This window comes from Eptatretus burgeri, chromosome 6 (genome assembly GCF_056783735.1).
Source record: "Eptatretus burgeri isolate ZD-2024b chromosome 6, Ebu_testis_v1, whole genome shotgun sequence".
NCBI classification, from domain to species: Eukaryota; Metazoa; Chordata; class Myxini; order Myxiniformes; family Myxinidae; genus Eptatretus; species Eptatretus burgeri.
The window spans coordinates 72,040,619-72,061,771 of record NC_140966.1 but is presented as its reverse complement, the minus strand read 5'-3'; the positions used below and the strand labels follow the sequence as shown (position 1 = coordinate 72,061,771).

The following is a 21,153-nucleotide window of genomic DNA, read 5'->3' as shown; positions in this document are numbered from 1 at the left end:
GGGATTATTATCTTTTTCCTTCATTTCCCTTTCCTTGTATTTTATTTATATCCCGTGACTACAGCACTATACTAGCGTGGCACTTGATAGAGTGCATACCTCTGTCAGGCTGAACAGTTTATGTTTTGTATCCTACTGAAAGGTTGGATCTGGATCTTCACCAAAATTGAATCAATTATTCTGTCACATACCCAACATGTCCACCAAGTTTTGTCCGAATCTGTCCATAACTTTTTCACATGTCCTGCTCACAGACTTTGCTGGTGGAGGTAATTACTTCTTAAAGGCATAGCTTCGATGAATTCAGGCTTTGCTGTCACATTCAACATATCATTCTGACGAGAAACTCTTCAAAAACATTCAGATTTGGAACCCTAAGTGTTCTTTTGATAAGAATCCTTTGGATAGTTTCAGAATTACCTGCATTACTTTCTGTTGATAGACAAATGTAGTGAGGTATGTTCCAAATACTTTTCGAAAGAATGTTACATATCGTTGTTGTGCTGTAAATCAACATCAGGACTGAATATCAAACATCGGGATACATGCCTGGTGCTGAGAGGGGAATCGTGGAGGAAAGAAAGAACAATTAAGATATAGCTTGAGTGCTTGTGTGCAAGTTGGAGAATTGGTAACCGGTGAAGTTTTCACTGGTGTATCGATTGTCAAGAAGGGCAAGAAGAGCAAAGTTTTAAAATGCTCAGGAAATGCATAATCATAGCAACTTTACTTCGTGCTTAAGATTAACACTCACAATTATTTACCAGTAATGCACACCTTCAAAACATGACCAGAATAAAATCAAAATCTTTTAATTACACAGTTCAAGTGGAGAATTGGTGCCAAAAACTGATCAGTGCAATCCAATAAGGATTAAGACTCACCTGCCAGGGTTCAAAGTTGTCAATATTTTCACAAGAGCCATTATTGAAAGGGCAATGACTGGGTGTCCTTGAATGTAGATCGTGTAAAGCGTGCGCAAAAACATAAACTGCTAAATATGATAAGTAAGATACACGAAGCTGTGAAACATCTGTCAATGATGGAAGTACTTCATCAAGTTTCTCATGTCTACTGCATATATTTAACTCATTATGAAAAGTATTCCAAGAACAATTGAATGTTTCTTTCCAAAAGTCATCCAAAAATACATTTGTGGAAGCATCAGGATTTTCAGAACAGGTGTTCTCTGCATAATATCTGAGGAAATATTGAATTTTGAGAAATTTTATTTTTTCATAAAATTTTGCTTCATACTTGAGGATATTGCAATATTGCTTGTTTACTTTTTGTTTTTGCATTTTGTTAATTTACCCTCTTTCCATTCATGAAATCCTTACGTTTGTTTGCAAAATTGAACAACCCTTATTCCAATCAACCTTGATACTGATTTCTAAATGTGTGCAGAGGTCCATGGATTTATAATCTGCCTTGATCTTTCTTTTGTGGCTGTTTCCCCTTCTCTCCCATTTTAATTTCATACAAATCCTATGCTGCTCAAAGAGCAAGGTGATTCATAACAGAATGGTGCACTGACATTGGGTTGGTGTGGAAACAACCTGTCACAAACAAGCAATTTCGGACTGAATGGCAAAAGAGGATAGGAATTCGACATAAAATGATTAGTTACCACAATAAATAAGGATGGGTGTTGCATATCAAATTATTGACTGTTATGCCTTCCATTCCTTGTGAGTTGAGGTAAATGTGTCCTTTGGGTTGAGAACCTTTTATGTTCTGAACTCCCAAGTTCTGACATGTTCTGAACCAAGTTTACCCTACCAGCAGAGACCATTTGCCAGGGCGTGACCAATGCATGCAAAATAGCTTATTGCAGCCACGTGTGAGCGGTGAGTGCCAAGCAAAAGACCAATGTGAGTGATCAACACAAAGGTGCTACCTTACATTCCAAAACGGTGTGATCTCTGCCGTACACCCAGTACACCCAGTCTACTATTCCTCTGAAAATACCGTCTTCTATTCCTCTTATCTGAATACATGATACATGCGTACATTCTTTTTGATCTCCACTCTCAATTAAAATCATCAAATGCATTGTTACCTTGTGTTTTGTGTTCTTCTCTTATAATTTGGGTAAAAAGGTTTTGACACATTTTCATAAAAATCAGGCAACAATATCTTTGTTTGACCAAGTGAAGCACTCCTTTGAAAATAATGATATTTTTGCTTTTTTTCAGATTCCAAAAAATGTTTTGTTTGTCGAGGAATTTTTTTTTTGTTGTGATTGACGTTTTGACCATTCTGAGGTTGCAGACTAAGAATAAACTTTTTAAAGCCTGGAATCTTTCCTTGGAGTTGGTCAAATCCAATTGTTCCATCATAAACGTGAGTATAACGTGAATTCTTCATTACAGGTGAACTGATCCATCCCAGCCATATCTTTTCAGTCACATTTCTTAACAAGAGCAATTCGCCAAGTGCAGCAAAATCATTTAGATGAATAATAACAAAGATTACAACAGCTTTTGTTTCTCTCAGTACCTCACCTGAATACAACAGACAATTACACTGAATGTTTGCACAAATATCAGATGAAAATGGCAGATGTTGCCAACAGCGCAAATTTTTTATCTTTTTATCATGTGGACAACTTTGGTAGGTTTCTCCCGATAGAGCGATGCTGAAAATTGGACATTAATTTTGAACAACATTCAACTGTTTTTGTCGGACAAGATGTGGGTTAAAATGGAGCTTGAGAAAATGTTACCTTTCAACCCGGTGTGATTGTTTATTTTATGTTGTTTATATGATTAATCTATATAATAATATGCTTGTTTGTCCGTCCATTCATCGGTGTGTAACATTCCATTCCACCCATTGGTTGGTCAACTGGCCTGACGACACCCACAATTGTCCCCTGAAAAATCATACAACCACCATGTTGGTGCTATGTGAAGCCAAAAACATCTTTGGAGCTGTCATATTCACAATTGCCATGTCCTCCTTCTCAATTTTCTCTTCATCTGTTAAAAGGGTCATCATATATTGAGAGGGTGGGGTCAATATTCATCACAGGCCTTGTGAAGGTCACAATCTGCATGGACCTCAGGCTTCAGGATTGGCAGCAGTCTGTTGTCCACACACCACCCAAATTACTGTCATTCTCTCGAGCAAGGGCTTTTACTGCAGAGGTTTCATGGGTCCTTGCATTATTTCTGACTTCTATCTTTAATGACTGGAACAAGGATGGTACAACCCATGTCATTATAAATGTCTTTTTCTGAGGAGTTCCGGGAATGTCACGAGGTTGTGAAAGAAAACAACTGTCATTATTTCCTTCGAACGATGTGTACATATTGTTACGGACATATTAGTTGTGTTTTTTCACCAGTGTTATGGAGCAGTATAACATATAATTGTGCTGTGGGTGAAAGTTAATTCGACTGTGGTGAAGGAATTGTTTTGGCTGTTGAAAGTCCGGTTGGCTCACAATGACAATTGCTGCCGAGGCTGAATTGGCCTTGACAAGGACAGCAATACGAGAGAAGAGAAACCAACCGCACCTTCGGAATGGCAACAACATGAGATAAGAGAACCACCAAAGGCTGCTGTGACCTGGTCAACGATAACGAAATGAAGAACAGCACTAAGTAGCATGCACACCTCTGCCAAACTGAGAAGTTTGCGTTTTGTGTCCCACTAATAGGCCAGATCTGGATCCGGACCCAAACCAAAATCTAAACGGCTTGTTCTTGTCACATCCCCAACTCATGCACCAAGTTTTGTCAAAACCCATCCATAATTGTTTGCGATATCGTTTTTGGCACCAAAGCAATGGTAAAGAATCACTTTAAAACAAAAATTTCATATCCAGCTTTGGATCTTCACCAAAATCTAATCAATTTGTCCTTGTCACACACCCAAACTGTTCACCAAGTTTAATCGGAATTCAACCACAACCTTTTTGAGATATGATGCAAAATATAGTTTTTGCCCTATCACTCAATGGTGAGGAATTACTTTAAAAATTGTAATATCCGGTTCTGGATCTTCAGCGAAATCTAATCCATTCATCCTTCTCACATACCCAACCTGCCCACCAAGTTTGTCCAAATCCATCCATGTTTTTTGAGATGTCCTGCTCACAGACAAGCACACAGACTGACAAACAGACAGGAAGGAAAACTTAACCACCATCCACCCTTGTGGTGGAGGTAATGAAAGGGACACTGACAGTTTGCAGAAGATATTTCAACAACCGGAAGTTTGCTTTCAGCAGGAGAGAGGAAATGTAGAAGGAAAAGGAACGGAGACAAAGGGGAGAAAGGCATTCTCCTGAGCTACACGATTTCAAGTACTGCCAGAAAGGTACATTCTCTGGAGCTGCAGTGCTAAACTCATGCAGTGCAGATTTACTGTAAAAACAACTGTGCCCCATTGGATGTTGGTTCATCTCAGCTTGTATTATACCTGGTGAAGTGAGTTTGGCTGAACTCCATCTGCTCGTCGAATCTACTGATAGCTCAACTCGTTGAATCTACTGCACTGCTGTGGTCTAAGAGACCACTTCAAAGCAGGCATCTCCTCACTGGCTTTCTGGAGAAAGCAGCCCACCTGTTCTTCGACTCTCTCCTCACCTGTTTTCAGTCACGCATTGTCCTTCACAGCGCAGAGTGCCCATCTTCAACCTCTCTCTGAGGCAGAATGACCTTTGCACTTCAGTTCTTCTCCATGCTCCAGTGTTGCAAGGCTTTCACCCTCGAAGGACGTTTTCAATTCGACTGGCCTGTCGGCTTCATACTGCATGCACTCACTGGATAAGATCCTTTCGAACATGTTCACAGCTGACCCTTCATCCATATATTACCTGCTGGAGTTTATTTTACAAACTGGTTACTTGAGTTAAGTTGCCACCTTGAGAGTCCTGAGTTAATTAACCTCCGCCATCGAAGATCGGAGGCTACTGTTTTCACCCCTTTCTGTTTGTTACTTACAAAATCTAAAGATTTCGTAAGTATATTGATGACCCGTTTCTGTTTGTTTGTGTGTTTGTGTGTTTGTTTGTGTGTTTGTTACTTATGAAATCAAAAGATTTCATAAGTAAATTGATCAGTTCCGTTTCTATTTGTTTGTTTGTGTGTTTGTTACTGACGAAATCTTAAGATTTCGTAAGTATATTGATGCCTTCCGTTTCTGTTTGTTTGTTTGTTTATTTGTAGGCACGATAACTCGAGAACGGAAGAAGCCACCAATGTCAAATTACAGCACGTGATTCAGGAGGGTGATGGCGAGTGCGAATTAGATTTTGGTCAAAATCGGTCAAAGGTCAAGGTCACAGCAAGGTCAAATATTCGATTTTTGATGGTTTGGTACAGATAGCTCGAGAACGGAAGAAGCTACCAATGTCAAATTACACCACGTGATTCAGGAGAGTGGTGGCGAGCGCTGATTAGATTTTGGTCAAAATCGGTCAAAGGTCAAGGTCACAGTGAGGTCAAACATCCAAAACATTCGATTTTTGATGGTTTGGTACAGAATCATCTTAGAAACTTCTGGTTTGCGTCGCTAAGTTCTCGCGAGACAGCTTTTATTAGACAAGGTCAGAGGTCAAGCTGACGATTTCGAAAGTACCAGTCTCTGACTGCTTGTTTGTTTGTTTGTTTGTTTGTAGGCACGATAACTCAAGAACGGAAGAAGCTACCAATGTCAAATTAGACCACGTGATTCACGAGGGTGATGGCTAGTGCTGATTAGATTTTGGTCAAAATCGGTCAAAGGTCAAGGTCACAGTGAGGTCAAATATTCGATTTTTGATGGTTTGGTACAGATAACTCGAGAATGGAAGAAGCTACCAATGTCAGATTACACCAGATGATTCAGGAGGGTGATGGCTCGCGCTGATTAGATTTTGGTCAAAATCCGTCAAAGGTCAAGGTCACAGTGAGGGCAAACATCCAAAACATTCGATTTTTGATGGTTTGGTGCAGAATCATTGGAGAAACTTCTGGTTTGCGTCCCTACCTTCTCAAGAGACAGCTTTTATTAGACAAGGTCAGAGGTCAAGCTGACGATTTCGAAAGTACCAGTCTCTGACTGCTTGTTTGTTTGTTTGTTTGTTTGTTTGTTTGTAGGCACGATAACTTGAGAACGGAAGAAGCTACCAATGTCAAATTACACCACGTGATTCAGGAGGGTGATGGCTAGTGCTGATTATATTTTGGTCAAAATCGGTCAAAAGTCAAGGTCACAGTGAGGTCAAACATCCAAAAAATGATAACTCGAACGGAAGAAGCTACCAATGTCAAATTACACCACGTGATTCAGGAGGGTGATGGCTTTCGCTGATTACATTTTGGTCAAAATCGGTCAAAGGTCAAGGTCACAGTGAGGTCAAACATCCAAAACATTCGATTTTTGATGGTTTGGTACAGAATCATCGTAGAAACTTCCAGTTTGCGTCGCTACCTTCTCGAGAGACAGCTTTTATAAGACAAGGTCAGAGGTCAAGTTGACGATTTCATAAGTACCAGTCTATGACTGCTTGTTTGTTTGTTTGTCGGAACGATAACTCGAGAACGGAAGAAGCTACCAATGTCATTTACACCACGTGATTCAGGAGGGTGATGGCTCGTGCTGATTAGATTTTGGTCAAAATCGGTCAAAGGTCAAGGTCACAGTGAAGTCAAACATAATTCCGTAAATTAATGTGGAGAAATGGAGTATTTTTGCTTCGCTCGACGTTACGTGTTCGTTTTAACTTCGATTTTAATTTTGTCTTCGATGTTTGCGATCGCTTCGGACACTTAAAACTCGGTTGTCGAAATTCTGGTAAAAATCGGATGTTTTGGAAACGTTTTAAGATTGTTTAAAAAATATTTCACTTGACGCGTCAAGTGTCGTCACGTGATGCAGTTTGCTCGAGCAGACGCATCGTTGAGTCACGTAAAAGTGTTCCGTGTGCACGCTGACGGGGTTTTCGAGAAAGATGGTGTTTAAAAGTCATTTTTTATCCGAATAAAGGTTAGCGTCACATGCCTGACTCGCTAAGCTGTCGGATTATGTAAAGATTGTTGGTTGATGGCCGAATATTACGGTTTTGTGACTTTGATAAAATTATATAAAATAATTGCGTGGAGAAATGGAGATTTTTGCTTCGGTTGACGTTATGATTTTTGATGGTTTGGTACAGAATCATCATAGAAACTTCTGATTTGCATCGCTTCCTTCTCGAGAGACAGCTTTTATAAGACAAGGTCAGAGGTCAAGTTGACGATTTCGTAAGTACCAGTCTATGACTGCTTGTTTGTGTGTTTGTTTGTTTGTAGGCACGATAACTCGAGAACGGAAGAAGCTACCAATGTCAAATTACACCAGGTGATTCAGGAGGGTGATGACAAGCGCTGATTATATTTTGGTCAAAATCGGTCAAAGGTCAAGGTCATAGTGAGGTCAAACATAATTCCGTAAATTCATGTGGGGAAATGGAGTATTTTTGCTTCGCTCGACGTTACGAGTTCGTTTTAACTTCGATTTTAATTTCCTCTTCGGTTTTTGAGATCGCTGAGGACGCTGAAAACTCGGTTGTCGAAATTCTGGTAAAAGCGGATGTTTTGGAGACGTTTTAAGATTGTATAAAAAATATTTCACTCGCCGCGTCACGGCTCGTCACGTGGTGCAGCGGGCTCAAGCAGACGCGTCGTTGAGTCGCGTAAAGGTTTTGCGTGTGCGCGCTGACGGTGTTTTCGATAAAGATGGTGTTTAAAAGACATTTTTTATATCCAAATAAAGGTTATCGTCGCATGCCTGACTCGCTGAGCCGTCGGATTATGTAAAGATTGTTGGTGGATGGCCGAATATTACGGTTTTGTGACTTTGATAAAATAATATTAAATAATTGCGTGGAGAAATGGAGATTTTTGCTTCGCTCGACGTTACAAGTTCGTTTTAACTTCGATTTTAATTTTGTCTTCAGTTTTGCGATCGCTTCGGACGTTTAAAACTCGGTTGTTGAAATTCTAGTAAAAATCGGATGTTTTGGAGACGTTTTAAGATTGTATAAAAAATATTTCACTCGACATGTCACTGGTCGTCACGTGATGCAGTGCGCTCGAGCAGACGCGTCGTTGAGTCACGTTAAGGTTTTCCATGTGTGCGCTGATGGTGTTTTCAATAAAGATGGTGTTTAAAAGTCATTTTTTATCCCAATAAAGGTTATCGTCGCATGCCTGACTCTGAGCCGTCGCATTATGTAAAATTGTTGGTGGATGGCCAAATATTAGGGTTTTGTGACTTTGATAAAATAATATAAAAGAATTGCGTGGAGAAATGGAGATTTTTGCTTCGGTCGACGTTACGATTTTTGATGGTTTGGTAAAGAATCATCGTAGAAACTTCTGGTTTGCGTCGCGACCTTCTCCAGAGACAGCTTTTATTAGACAAGGTCAGAGGTCACGTTGACGATTTCATAAGTCCCAGTGTATGACTGCTTGTAACTTATGAATTCTAAATATTTCGAAAGTACATGGATGACTTCCGTTTCTGTTTGTTACTTACGAAATCTAAAGATTTCGTAAGTATATTGATGACTTCCGTTTCTGTTTGTTTGTTTGTTTGTTTGTTTGAAGGCACAATAACTCGAGAACGGAGGAAGCTACCAATGTCAAATTACACCACGTGATTCAGGATGGTGATGGCTCGTGCTGATTTGATTTTGGTCAAAATCAGTCAAAGGTCCAGGTCACAGTGAGGTCAAACATCAAAAAATGATAACTCGAGAACGGAAGAAGCTACCAATTTCAAATTACACCACGTGATTCAGGAGGGTGGTGGCGAGCGCTGATTAGATTTTGGTCAAAATCGGTCAAAGGCCAAGGTCACAGTGAGGTCAAATATCCGATTTTTGATGGTTTGGTACAGATAACTCGAGAACGGAAGAAGCTTCCAATGTCAAATTACACCACGTGATTCAGAAGGATGATGGGTAGTGCTGATTATATTTTGGTCAAAATCGGTCAAAGGTCAAGGTCACAGTGAGGTCAAACATACAAAACATTCGATTTTTGATGGTTTGGTACAGAATCATCGTAGAAACTTCTGGTTTGCGTCGCTACCTTCTCCAGAGACAGATTTTATAAGACAAGGTCAGAGGTCAAGTTGACGATTTCGTAAGTACCAGTCAATGACTGCTTGTTACTTACGAAATCTAAAGATTTTGGAAGTTTATTGATGACTTCCGTTTCTGTTTGTTTGTTACTTAAGAAATCGAAAGATTTCGTGAGTATATTTATGACTTCCGTTTCTGTTTGTGTGTTTGTTTTTGTGTGTTTGTGTGTTTGTGTGTTTGTTGGAGGCACGATAACTCGAGAACGGAAGAAGCTACCAATGTCAACTTACACCACGTGATTCAGGAGGGTCATAGCGAGCGCTCATTAGATTTTGGTCAAAATCGGTCAAAGGTCACGGTCACAGTGAGGTCAAACATGCGAGTTTTGATGGTTTGGAACAGAATCATCGTAGAAACTTTTGGTTTGCGTCGCCACCTTCTCAAGAGACAGCTTTTATTAGACAAGGTCAGAGGTCAAGTTGACGATTCCGTAAGTTCCAGTCTATGACTGCTTGTTACTTACGAAATCTAAAGATTTCGAAAGTATATTGATACCTTCCGTTTCTGTTTGTTTGTTAGTTAATTTGTTTGTTTGTTTGTTTGTAGGCACGATAACTCGAGAACGGAAGAAGCTACCAATTTCAAATTGCACCACATGATTCAGGAGGGTGGTGGCTCGCGCTCATTAGATTTTGGTCAAAATCGGTCAAAGGTCAAGGTCACAGTGAGGTCAAACATCCAAAACATTCGATTTTTGATGGTTTGGTACAGATAACTCGAGAACGGAAGAAGCTACCAATGTCAAATTAGAGCACGTGATTCAGGAGGGTGATGGATCGTAATGATTAGATTTTGGTCAAAATCAGTCAACGGTCAAGGTCACAGTGAGGTCAAACATTCGATTTTTGATGGTTTGGAACAGAATCATCGTAGAAACTTCTGGTTTGCGTCGCTTCCTTCTCTCGAGACAGCTTTTATTAGACAAGGTCAGAGGTCAAGTTGACGATTTCGTAAGTACCAGTCTATGACTGGTTTTTTGTTTGTTTGTTTGTTTGTTTGTTTGTAGGCATGAAAACTCGAGAACGGAAGAAGCTACCAATGTCAAATTACACCCCGTGATTCAGGAGGGTTATGGCTAGTGCTGATTCGATTTTGGTCAAAATCGGTCAAAGGTCAAGGTCACAGTGAGTTCAAACATCCAAAACATTCGATTTTTGATGGTTTGGTACAGAATCATCGTAGAAACTTCTGTTTTGCGTCGCTACCTTCTCTCGAGACAGCTTTTATTAGACAAGGTCAGAGGTCAAGTTGACGATTTCGTAAGTCCCAGTCTGTGACTTTTTGTTACTTTAGAAACCTAAAGATTTCGTAAATATATTGATGACTTCCGTTTCTGTTTGTTATCTTGCCAAAACGAAGTTTTTGCAAGATATGTTAGTCAGCTTGTATGTTTTTTTTTGTTTGTTTGTTTGTCTGTAATCACGTATAAAAAATTCTTCAGAGCACAGTTATCATTGGAAATTTTTGTAACTTCGCATATCAGAGGCCTATAGAGGTCCCTTTCATTGCACAAAATTTTGAAGGTCAAGGTCAAAGGTCAAGGTCACTTTGTCGCAAATCAGGTTAGAAGACGAAACCCTTATTTGTTTGTTTGTTTGTTTGTCGGCACGATAACTCGAGAACGGAAGAAACTTCCAATGTCAAATTACACCACCTGATTCAGGACGGTGATGGCTCGTGCTGATTAGATTTTGGTCAAAGGTCAAGGTCATAGTGAGGTCAAACATCCAAAATATTGGATTTTTGATGGTTTGGTACAGAATCATCGTAGAAACTTCTGGTTTGCGTCGCTACCTTTTCAAGAGACAGCTTTTATTCGACAAGGTCAGAGGTCAAGTTGACGATTTCGTAAGTACCAGTCAATGACTGCTTGTTTGTTTGTTTGTTTGTAGGCACGATAACTCGAGAACGGAAGAAGCTACCAATGTCAATTACACCACGTGATTCAGGAGGGTAATGGCTCGTGCTGATTAGATTTTGGTCAAAATCGGTCAAAGGTCAAGGTCACAGTGAAGTCAAACATAATTCCGTAAATTAATGTGGAGAAATGGAGTATTTTTGCTTCGTTCGACGTTACGTGTTCGTTTTAACTTCGATTTTAATTTTGTCTTCGATGTTTGCGATCGCTTCGGACACTTAAAACTCGGTTGTCGAAATTCTGGTAAAAATCGGATGATTTGGAAACGTTTTAAGATTGTTTAAAAAATATTTCACTTGACGCGTCAAGTGTCGTCACGTGATGCAGTTTGCTCGAGCAGACGCATCGTTGAGTCACGTAAAAGTGTTCCGTGTGAACGCTGACGGGGTTTTCGAGAAAGATGGTGTTTAAAAGTCATTTTTTATCCGAATAAAGGTTAGCGTCGCATGCCTGACTCGCTAAGCTGTCGGATTATGTAAAGATTGTTGGTTGATGGCCGAATATTACGGTTTTGTGACTTTGATAAAATTATATAAAATAATTGCGTGGAGAAATGGAGATTTTTGCTTCGGTTGACGTTATGATTTTTGATGGTTTGGTACAGAATCATCATAGAAACTTCTGATTTGCATCGCTTCCTTCTCGAGAGACAGCTTTTATAAGACAAGGTCAGAGGTCAAGTTGACGATTTCGTAAGTACCAGTCTATGACTGCTTGTTTGTGTGTTTGTTTGTTTGTAGGCACGATAACTCGAGAACGGAAGAAGCTACCAATGTCAAATTACACCAGGTGATTCAGGAGGGTGATGACAAGCGCTGATTATATTTTGGTCAAAATCGGTCAAAGGTCAAGGTCGTAGTGAGGTCAAACATAATTCCGTAAATTCATGTGGGGAAATGGAGTATTTTTGCTTCGCTCGACGTTACGAGTTCGTTTTAACTTCGATTTTAATTTCCTCTTCGGTTTTTGCGATCGCTGAGGACGCTGGAAACTCGGTTGTCGAAATTCTGGTAAAAGCGGATGTTTTGGAGACGTTTTAAGATTGTATAAAAAATATTTCACTCGCCGCGTCACGGCTCGTCACGTGGTGCAGCGCGCTCAAGCAGACGCGTCGTTGAGTCGCGTAAAGGTTTTGCGTGTGCGCGCTGACGGTGTTTTCGATAAAGATGGTGTTTAAAAGACATTTTTTATATCCAAATAAAGGTTATCGTCGCATGCCTGACTCGCTGAGCCGTCGGATTATGTAAAGATTGTTGGTGGATGGCCGAATATTACGGTTTTGTGACTTTGATAAAATAATATTAAATAATTGCGTGGAGAAATGGAGATTTTTGCTTCGCTCGACGTTACGAGTTCGTTTTAACTTCGATTTTAATTTTGTCTTCAGTTTTGCGATCGCTTCGGACGTTTAAAACTCGGTTGTTGAAATTCTAGTAAAAATCGGATGTTTTGGAGACGTTTTAAGATTGTATAAAAAATATTTCACTCGACATGTCACTGGTCGTCACGTGATGCAGTGCGCTCGAGCAGACGCGTCGTTGAGTCACGTTAAGGTTTTCCATGTCTGCGCTGATGGTGTTTTCAATAAAGATGGTGTTTAAAAGTCATTTTTTATCCCAATAAAGGTTATCGTCGCATGCCTGACTCTGAGCCGTCGCATTATGTAAAATTGTTGGTGGATGGCCAAATATTAGGGTTTTGTGACTTTGATAAAATAATATAAAAGAATTGCATGGAGAAATGGAGATTTTTGCTTCGGTCGACGTTACGATTTTTGATGGTTTGGTAAAGAATCATCGTAGAAACTTCTGGTTTGCGTCGCGACCTTCTCCAGAGACAGCTTTTATTAGACAAGGTCAGAGGTCACGTTGACGATTTCATAAGTCCCAGTGTATGACTGCTTGTAACTTATGAATTCTAAATATTTCGAAAGTACATGGATGACTTCCGTTTCTGTTTGTTTGTTTGTTTGTTTGTTTGAAGGCACAATAACTCGAGAACGGAGGAAGCTACCAATGTCAAATTACACCACGTGATTCAGGATGGTGATGGCTCGTGCTGATTTGATTTTGGTCAAAATCAGTCAAAGGTCCAGGTCACAGTGAGGTCAAACATCAAAAAATGATAACTCGAGAACGGAAGAAGCTAACAATTTCAAATTACACCACGTGATTCAGGAGGGTGGTGGCGAGCGCTGATTAGATTTTGGTCAAAATCGGTCAAAGGCCAAGGTCACAGTGAGGTCAAATATCCGATTTTTGATGGTTTGGTACAGATAACTCGAGAACGGAAGAAGCTTCCAATGTCAAATTACACCACGTGATTCAGAAGGATGATGGGTAGTGCTGATTATATTTTGGTCAAAATCGGTCAAAGGTCAAGGTCACAGTGAGGTCAAACATACAAAACATTCGATTTTTGATGGTTTGGTACAGAATCATCGTAGAAACTTCTGGTTTGCGTCGCTACCTTCTCCAGAGACAGATTTTATAAGACAAGGTCAGAGGTCAAGTTGACGATTTCGTAAGTACCAGTCAATGACTGCTTGTTACTTACGAAATCTAAAGATTTTGGAAGTTTATTGATGACTTCCGTTTCTGTTTGTTTGTTACTTAAGAAATCGAAAGATTTCGTGAGTATATTTATGACTTCCGTTTCTGTTTGTGTGTTTGTTTTTGTGTGTTTGTGTGTTTGTGTGTTTGTTGGAGGCACGATAACTCGAGAACGGAAGAAGCTACCAATGTCAACTTACACCACGTGATTCAGGAGGGTCATAGCGAGCGCTCATTAGATTTTGGTCAAAATCGGTCAAAGGTCACGGTCACAGTGAGGTCAAACATGCGAGTTTTGATGGTTTGGAACAGAATCATCGTAGAAACTTTTGGTTTGCGTCGCCACCTTCTCAAGAGACAGCTTTTATTAGACAAGGTCAGAGGTCAAGTTGACGATTCCGTAAGTTCCAGTCTATGACTGCTTGTTACTTACGAAATCTAAAGATTTCGAAAGTATATTGATACCTTCCGTTTCTGTTTGTTTGTTAGTTAATTTGTTTGTTTGTTTGTTTGTAGGCACGATAACTCGAGAACGGAAGAAGCTACCAATTTCAAATTGCACCACATGATTCAGGAGGGTGGTGGCTCGCGCTCATTAGATTTTGGTCAAAATCGGTCAAAGGTCAAGGTCACAGTGAGGTCAAACATCCAAAACATTCGATTTTTGATGGTTTGGTACAGATAACTCGAGAACGGAAGAAGCTACCAATGTCAAATTAGAGCACGTGATTCAGGAGGGTGATGGATCGTAATGATTAGATTTTGGTCAAAATCAGTCAACGGTCAAGGTCACAGTGAGGTCAAACATTCGATTTTTGATGGTTTGGAACAGAATCATCGTAGAAACTTCTGGTTTGCGTCGCTTCCTTCTCTCGAGACAGCTTTTATTAGACAAGGTCAGAGGTCAAGTTGACGATTTCGTAAGTACCAGTCTATGACTGGTTTTTTGTTTGTTTGTTTGTTTGTTTGTAGGCATGAAAACTCGAGAACGGAAGAAGCTACCAATGTCAAATTACACCCCATGATTCAGGAGGGTTATGGCTAGTGCTGATTAGATTTTGGTCAAAATCGGTCAAAGGTCAAGGTCACAGTGAGGTCAAACATCCAAAACATTCGATTTTTGATGGTTTGGTACAGAATCATCGTAGAAACTTCTGTTTTGCGTCGCTACCTTCTCTCGAGACAGCTTTTATTAGACAAGGTCAGAGGTCAAGTTGACGATTTCGTAAGTACCAGTCTATGACTGCTTGTTTGTTTGTTTGTAGGCACGATAACTCGAGAACGGAAGGAGTTACCAATGTCAAATTACACCACGTGATTCAGGAGGGTGATGGCTCATGCTGATTAGATTTTGATCAAAATCGTTCAAAGGTCAAGGTCAGAGTGAGGTCAAATATTCGATTTTTGATGGTTTGGTACAGATAACTCGAACGGAAGAAGCTACCAATGTCAAATTACACCTCGTGATTCAGGAGGGAGGTGGCTTGCGCTGATTCGATTTTGGTCAAAATCGGTCAAAGGTCAAGGTCACAGTGAGTTCAAACATCCAAAACATTCGATTTTTGATGGTTTGGTACAGAATCATCGTAGAAACTTCTGGGTTGCGTCGCTACCTTCTCCAGAGACAGCTTTTATGAGACAAGGTCCGAGGTCAAGTTGACGATTTTGTAAGTCCCAGTCTGTGACTGCTTGTTACTTTAGAAACCTAAAGATTTCATAAATATATTGATGACTTCCGTTTCTGTTTGTTATCTTGCCAAAACGAAGTTTTTGCAAGATATGTTAGTCAGCTTGTATGTTTGTTTTTGTTTGTTTGTTTGTCTGTAATCACGTATAAAAAATTCTTCAGAGCACAGTTATCATTGGAAATTTTTGTAACTTCGCATATCAGAGGCCTATAGAGGTCCCTTTCATTGCACAAAATTTTGAAGGTCAAGGTCAAAGGTCAAAGTCACTTTGTCGCAAATCAGGTTAGAAGACGAAACCCTTATTTGTTTGTTTGTTTGTTTGTTTGTCGGCACGATAACTCGAGAACGGAAGAAACTTCCAATGTCAAATTACACCACCTGATTCAGGACGGTGATGGCTCGTGCTGATTAGATTTTGGTCAAAGGTCAAGGTCATAGTGAGGTCAAACATCCAAAATATTGGATTTTTGATGGTTTGGTACAGAATCATCGTAGAAACTTCTGGTTTGCGTCGCTACCTTTTCAAGAGACAGCTTTTATTCGACAAGGTCAGAGGTCAAGTTGACGATTTCGTAAGTACCAGTCAATGACTGCTTGTTTGTTTGTTTGTTTGTAGGCACGATAACTCGAGAACAGAAGAAGCTACCAATGTCAATTAAACCACGTGATTCAGGAGGGTAATGGCTCGTGCTGATTAGATTTTGGTCAAAATCGGTCAAAGGTCAAGGTCACAGTGAGGTCAAACATAATTCCGTAAATTAATGTGGAGAAATGGAGTATTTTTGCTTCGTTCGACGTTACGTGTTCGTTTTAACTTCGATTTTAATTTTGCCTTCGATTTTTGTGATCGCTTTGGACGCTTAAAACTCGGTTGTCGAAATTCTGCTAAAAATCAGATGTTTTGGAGACGTTTTAAGATTGTATAAAAATATTTCACTTGACGCGTCACGTGTCGTCACGTGATGCAGTGCGCTCGAGCAGACGCATCGTTGAGTCGCGTAAAAGTTTTCCGTGTGCATGCTGATGGGGTTTTCGAGAAAGATGGTGTTTAAAAGTCATTTTTTTTATCCCAATAAAGGTTATCGTCGCATTCCTGACTCGCTCAGCCGTCGGATTATGTAACGATTGTTGGTTGGTGGCCGAATATTACGGTTTTGTGACTTTGATAAAATTATATAAAATAATTGCGTGGAGAAATGGAGATTTTTGCTTCGGTTGACGTTATGATTTTTGATGGTTTGGTGCAGAATCATCATAGAAACTTCTGGTTTGCGTCGCTCCTTCTCGAGAGACAGCTTTTATTCGACAAGGTCAGAGGTCAAGTTGACGATTTCGTAAGTACTAGTCTATGACTGCTTGTTTGTTTGTTTGTTTGTTTGTTTGTAGGCACGATAACTCGAGAACGGAAGAAGCTACCAATGTTAAATTCCACCACGTGATTCAGGTGGTGATTGCTAGTGCTGATTAGATTTTGGTCAAAATCGGTGAAAGGTCAAGGTCACAGTGAGGTCAAACATCCAAAAAAAATTTATAACTTGAGAACGGAAGAAGCTACCAATGTCAAACTACACCACGTGATTCAGGAGGGTGATGGCTTTCGCTGATTACATTTTGGTCAAAATCGGTCAAAGGTCAAGGTCACAGTGAGGTCAAACATTCGATTTTTGATGGCTTGGTACAGAATCATCGTAGAAACTTCTGGTTTGCGTCACTACCTTCTCAAGAGACAGCTTTTATTCGACAACGTCAGAGGTCAAGTTGATGATTTCGTAAGTACCAGTCTATGACTGCTTGTTTGTTTGTTTGTTTGTGAACAGTATTACGGAAAAACTCCTCGACGGATTTTGACGAAACATGGTGGGGGGATTAGGTATGGTCCAAGGATCATGCCATTAGATTTCGGACTCGGTCCTAAATCCAATGTGGCCGCTATGGCAGCCATTTTGAAAAAATATTTTAATTTTTTTGTTTTTGCATTTCTACATGTTTTAAGTGATTTCCAACCCCCCCCCCCCCAAAAAAAAAAATTGTTGGAGAAAAATTTTTTTCTGCAACTTTTTTTTTCAACAAAATTTCGATCTTTTTTTGCATTTCTACATGTTATAAGTGATTTCCAACAAAAAACATGCCAAAATTATAATTGCGGCTGATTTTGGAACTTCAGGTGGATATACCCACGTAAAATCAATTTCTGTCTCAAGGAATCTAGGAATTATCTGTCTCAAGGAATTATGACGAATGAATTGAGTATGTAAAAGTTAAAAGTAAAAGGGAAAGTTGCAAACTATAACTCTGTGAGCACTGTTGACGTCAAATTGAATGAATAGGATATCAGGTTCACTTGAGTGACCTTGCAGTATTGGCGGCAGAGGTTTTGCACTCTACCGAGTGCTCCCCCTCTAGTTCCTATCTGGATTGATATCTGTGACATTTGTACTTTATTAATTTGGGAATTCTTAAAATAGTCATAAAGTGTTGCTTTGATTAATATTAATTTTTTTTCAGATCGATAGTAAGGATTAATAAAAATTACTTCTAAAATTTCATTCTGCTTGTCGTCTGCTGGTTTCACCCATAAAACAACACACAGAGCACATTAGTATCCTTATTTCTTTTCTGCTTTGACATCTTCCAGGTGACTGCTGCACTCACTTTGGGGCCTTGAGGCCTTTGGGGCCATTTATTGGCACAATTAGGCTGTTCAAGGTCACTTGAGAGTAGCAATTTCATGGGGTTTCCACATTTCTCACAGGAGTGTGAAATGGACAAGCGGCCGTGATGGGGCATGACATTTAGGAACAATGCTATTGCTGTTTCTGTGAAGCTCGGGATAGTTTCTCAATCACAGTTTCTGTGAAGTCGGTGGTAGCATGCTCGGGGAGGGGATGGGGAACTTCTGTGAAGTGGGAGGGGGTGTAAAGGCTTGGAATGGGAGGGGTTGAAGCCTTTGGGTTGGGTTGAGGAAGAGGGGTTGAATCCATCCATTCATTGGGATTATACTCTGTACAGAGTCTGTGCTGCTGAAGCAGTCTCCTGGGCTATTGGGTACAATCCTTGACGGGTCACCTCTCTAACGTGGGAGACTCGAGTGGGTCAGTATTCCCAGGAAGCTGGTATTCATTTTGCCGACCACGAAAGGATGACAGGCTGAGTCAACCCCACCTGATTTTAATTCAGCAGTTGAACACAATTTGAACTCAGTACCTTAGTATCCTAAACCCACAACCCTTTCCATTAAGCCAACATAGGGGTTGAATGCTTGGCCTTTGTGCGGGTTAAAGTGGAAGTTGTGGAGTTGAAGTCACAATTACATTGCACAGACTTTCTGCATGTCCCTGCTTGTAAACTTTTATTGGTTAAACTGGAACATGCACTCTTGACGTCACAATTTTGCAACTAAAATAAGCAGTATAAATACATTGGAGCAGCGATGGAACCTGACAATCGTCAAAGTTTTGGCAAAGCCCTGGAAAACGTGGAGTTTTGCGCTGCCAGGAAGAGTTACATAATGGAGTGCATTGTCGTGTGCATGGAGTGTGTTTGCATCATGGAGTGTGTAGTCGGAAAAGTTGTTGTCTAACTCTCCAAAAGATGTTGATGCAAAAACATTTGAAAGTCTTCTTTCATTTTTCACAAAAATATTCGACTTGTATTTTGTAGTTTCTGAAAAGCTACACCTATTTTACAACTGTATATATCACAGCAAATAAGTTATCATCATCATTATTTACATTGTCTCCATAAATTTGCATTACTCCACCATTATTTTCGTTCATTTTACAGTCAAATATCGTTTGACTATCGTTTGACTATAATAGCATGGGGTTTTACTGCTTGTGCGGGTGATTGGACCTCACATTGGTCCAATCATTGGACCTCACAATTCTCACCTCCACTCATTTGTTCATTGTAGAAAGTACAGTACCACATGTGTTATCTTCAATGTTTTCTTTTTTCCCACTTATCATTTGTGTGTTCGTGGCTTTTCAAATGTGTACTTTCTACAATGATGCTTTTTTCTGTGATTTTTATAATCGGTATGACATTTGATGTGATTATAAATTCTCGTATTTCTGCTACAAGTGCAGATTTCCATAAAGAGAAGACAAGTTATCACCAGCACCTTGACCATCTCAAAAAATTACTGCTCAAATCAACTTCAGTTGTGAATATCAGTCCTGGACAGCTGCATCGTTTAAAACTTGTGCCAAAAACTTACCCTGGTCACCTCCACAAGAAGGTGGAATAGGTCATTGACGCAGTTATTGTAGTAGTCATCATAAACATTTCATTCATATACATTTGGTCATAATCCTCAAATATATGGAATATACATCTGGTATAGTAGTCCCCATATACATCTTGTTTTTTGTGTACAAGGTCAAAGTTTGTGGAAGAACTAGAACAAAGAATGGATCAGGACCAACGTGGCAAAAGTAACAGTGGAAAGATTGGAGGAAACACCAACAGCATGGTTGAAGGACAAAATAGAGGGAGACTTTGACAAATGAGCGGTGTGAGGAAGAATTCGGGGTATGGGAGGATGCATGGGTTGGGCAAGATGGATGCAGAAGCAAACTCTCAAGAAGGAAAAGCTGGAAATTTGGAAATAGATGGGCTTGGGGAGGAGGGTTAAAGAGATTGAAAAAATAATGGTTTTGGATGGGGGATGATCTGAGATGGTGGTGAACAGCTGTCTTGAAGATCTGGAGGAAATCAAACGGTAGACCAAATACAGCATTGTAATCATCAGAGGAACCTGAATAAGTAAAGAGCAAAGACGGTGTCATCAGAAGGAAACTGGATAGGATTTGGGTTTCAGCTGCCACTCTTCTGCCCCCAATCCTATCCAGGTACAGCCAAGTGAGCCTGACAGAAAAAAAAATTCTGCAAAAATTCACTTCTCCCGAGACAGATAGAAAATAAGGAGAAATAAAGATTAAAAGAGATAAAAGAAAAAAATCAATAATTAGAATGAACCAAGAGAAATGTGGAAAAGTAGAATGAAGTGTGAAAGGAACAAAGAACAAAGATATTGGGAAGAATAATTTTTGAAAAAAAAATTATATTTCAGCAGTTACTCCCCAGGTACATGCAACCAGAGGTCTGTCAGCAGTGAAGCACAATGTACACAGCATCAGAATATGGCAAAAACACGATCAAACAGAAGACCAAATAGTGCATTCAAGTCATCAGAAGGAACACGAATGAGTAAAGAGCAAAGATTGAGTCATTTGGAGGAACCTGGAGAGGCTGATATTTCTATTTCAATCACACACATAATTCAGGAACCTGAAATCTTTCTCACCAACTCTTTGAATATCTTCTGGCCAAATTATTTGTTTCCAGTCTTCTTGGAATGCAATACAAACTCCTCTTTGTTGTGCATCACTGACAAACTGGGCCCTGCCATTCCTTCCATATGCATCATCAACTGCAAGGGTACCCAGGTACTTCCAACCAAAATGCACCACCAAATGTACCAGGGCGGATACCCAGTGAAGGTCGCTTGAATATGTGCGAATGAAGTATGGAAAACGTTTCTTATTACTGAAGTGCTTAGAAGAAGCACCATAACTGATCTAAAAAAAGAAAACAAAATATCACACCAGTTATACAGTTCAGTTGCATATATGATGATGACATACAACTTGCAGTTAACATGCAGACTTTCCACCGCAAATCACATTGTTGAAAGATGTGACATTTTACAATAAAACATTGTTAGTGTCCTCATGTATGCCTGGTGTTGTCTTAATGGTTAGGGTGGTGGGCTTGGGATCTGAGGATCCTGAGTTCGAATCCTGCTCAACCGTTGAATTACTACCAGGTGGGGTTGATTGTGCCTGTCATCCTTCCGAGGTTTTTTTT

General features: G+C 39.9%; 1 protein-coding gene across 1 annotated transcript in view; it reads right to left on the bottom strand.

Annotated features, from left to right (window-relative positions):
- The window catches only part of LOC147025036 (extracellular calcium-sensing receptor-like), a 33,151-nt gene extending 28,509 nt beyond the window's left edge, over positions 1–4,642 (bottom strand). The window contains exons 1-2 of the mRNA XM_085887065.1: positions 4,599–4,642; positions 885–951 (exon numbers count right to left, since the gene is read on the bottom strand). Of these exons, the coding sequence (XP_085743191.1) occupies positions 885–951; positions 4,599–4,642 (111 nt within the window). The remainder of the gene's footprint in view (positions 1–884; positions 952–4,598) is intronic.
- Positions 4,643–21,153: the final 16,511 nt, after the last annotated feature.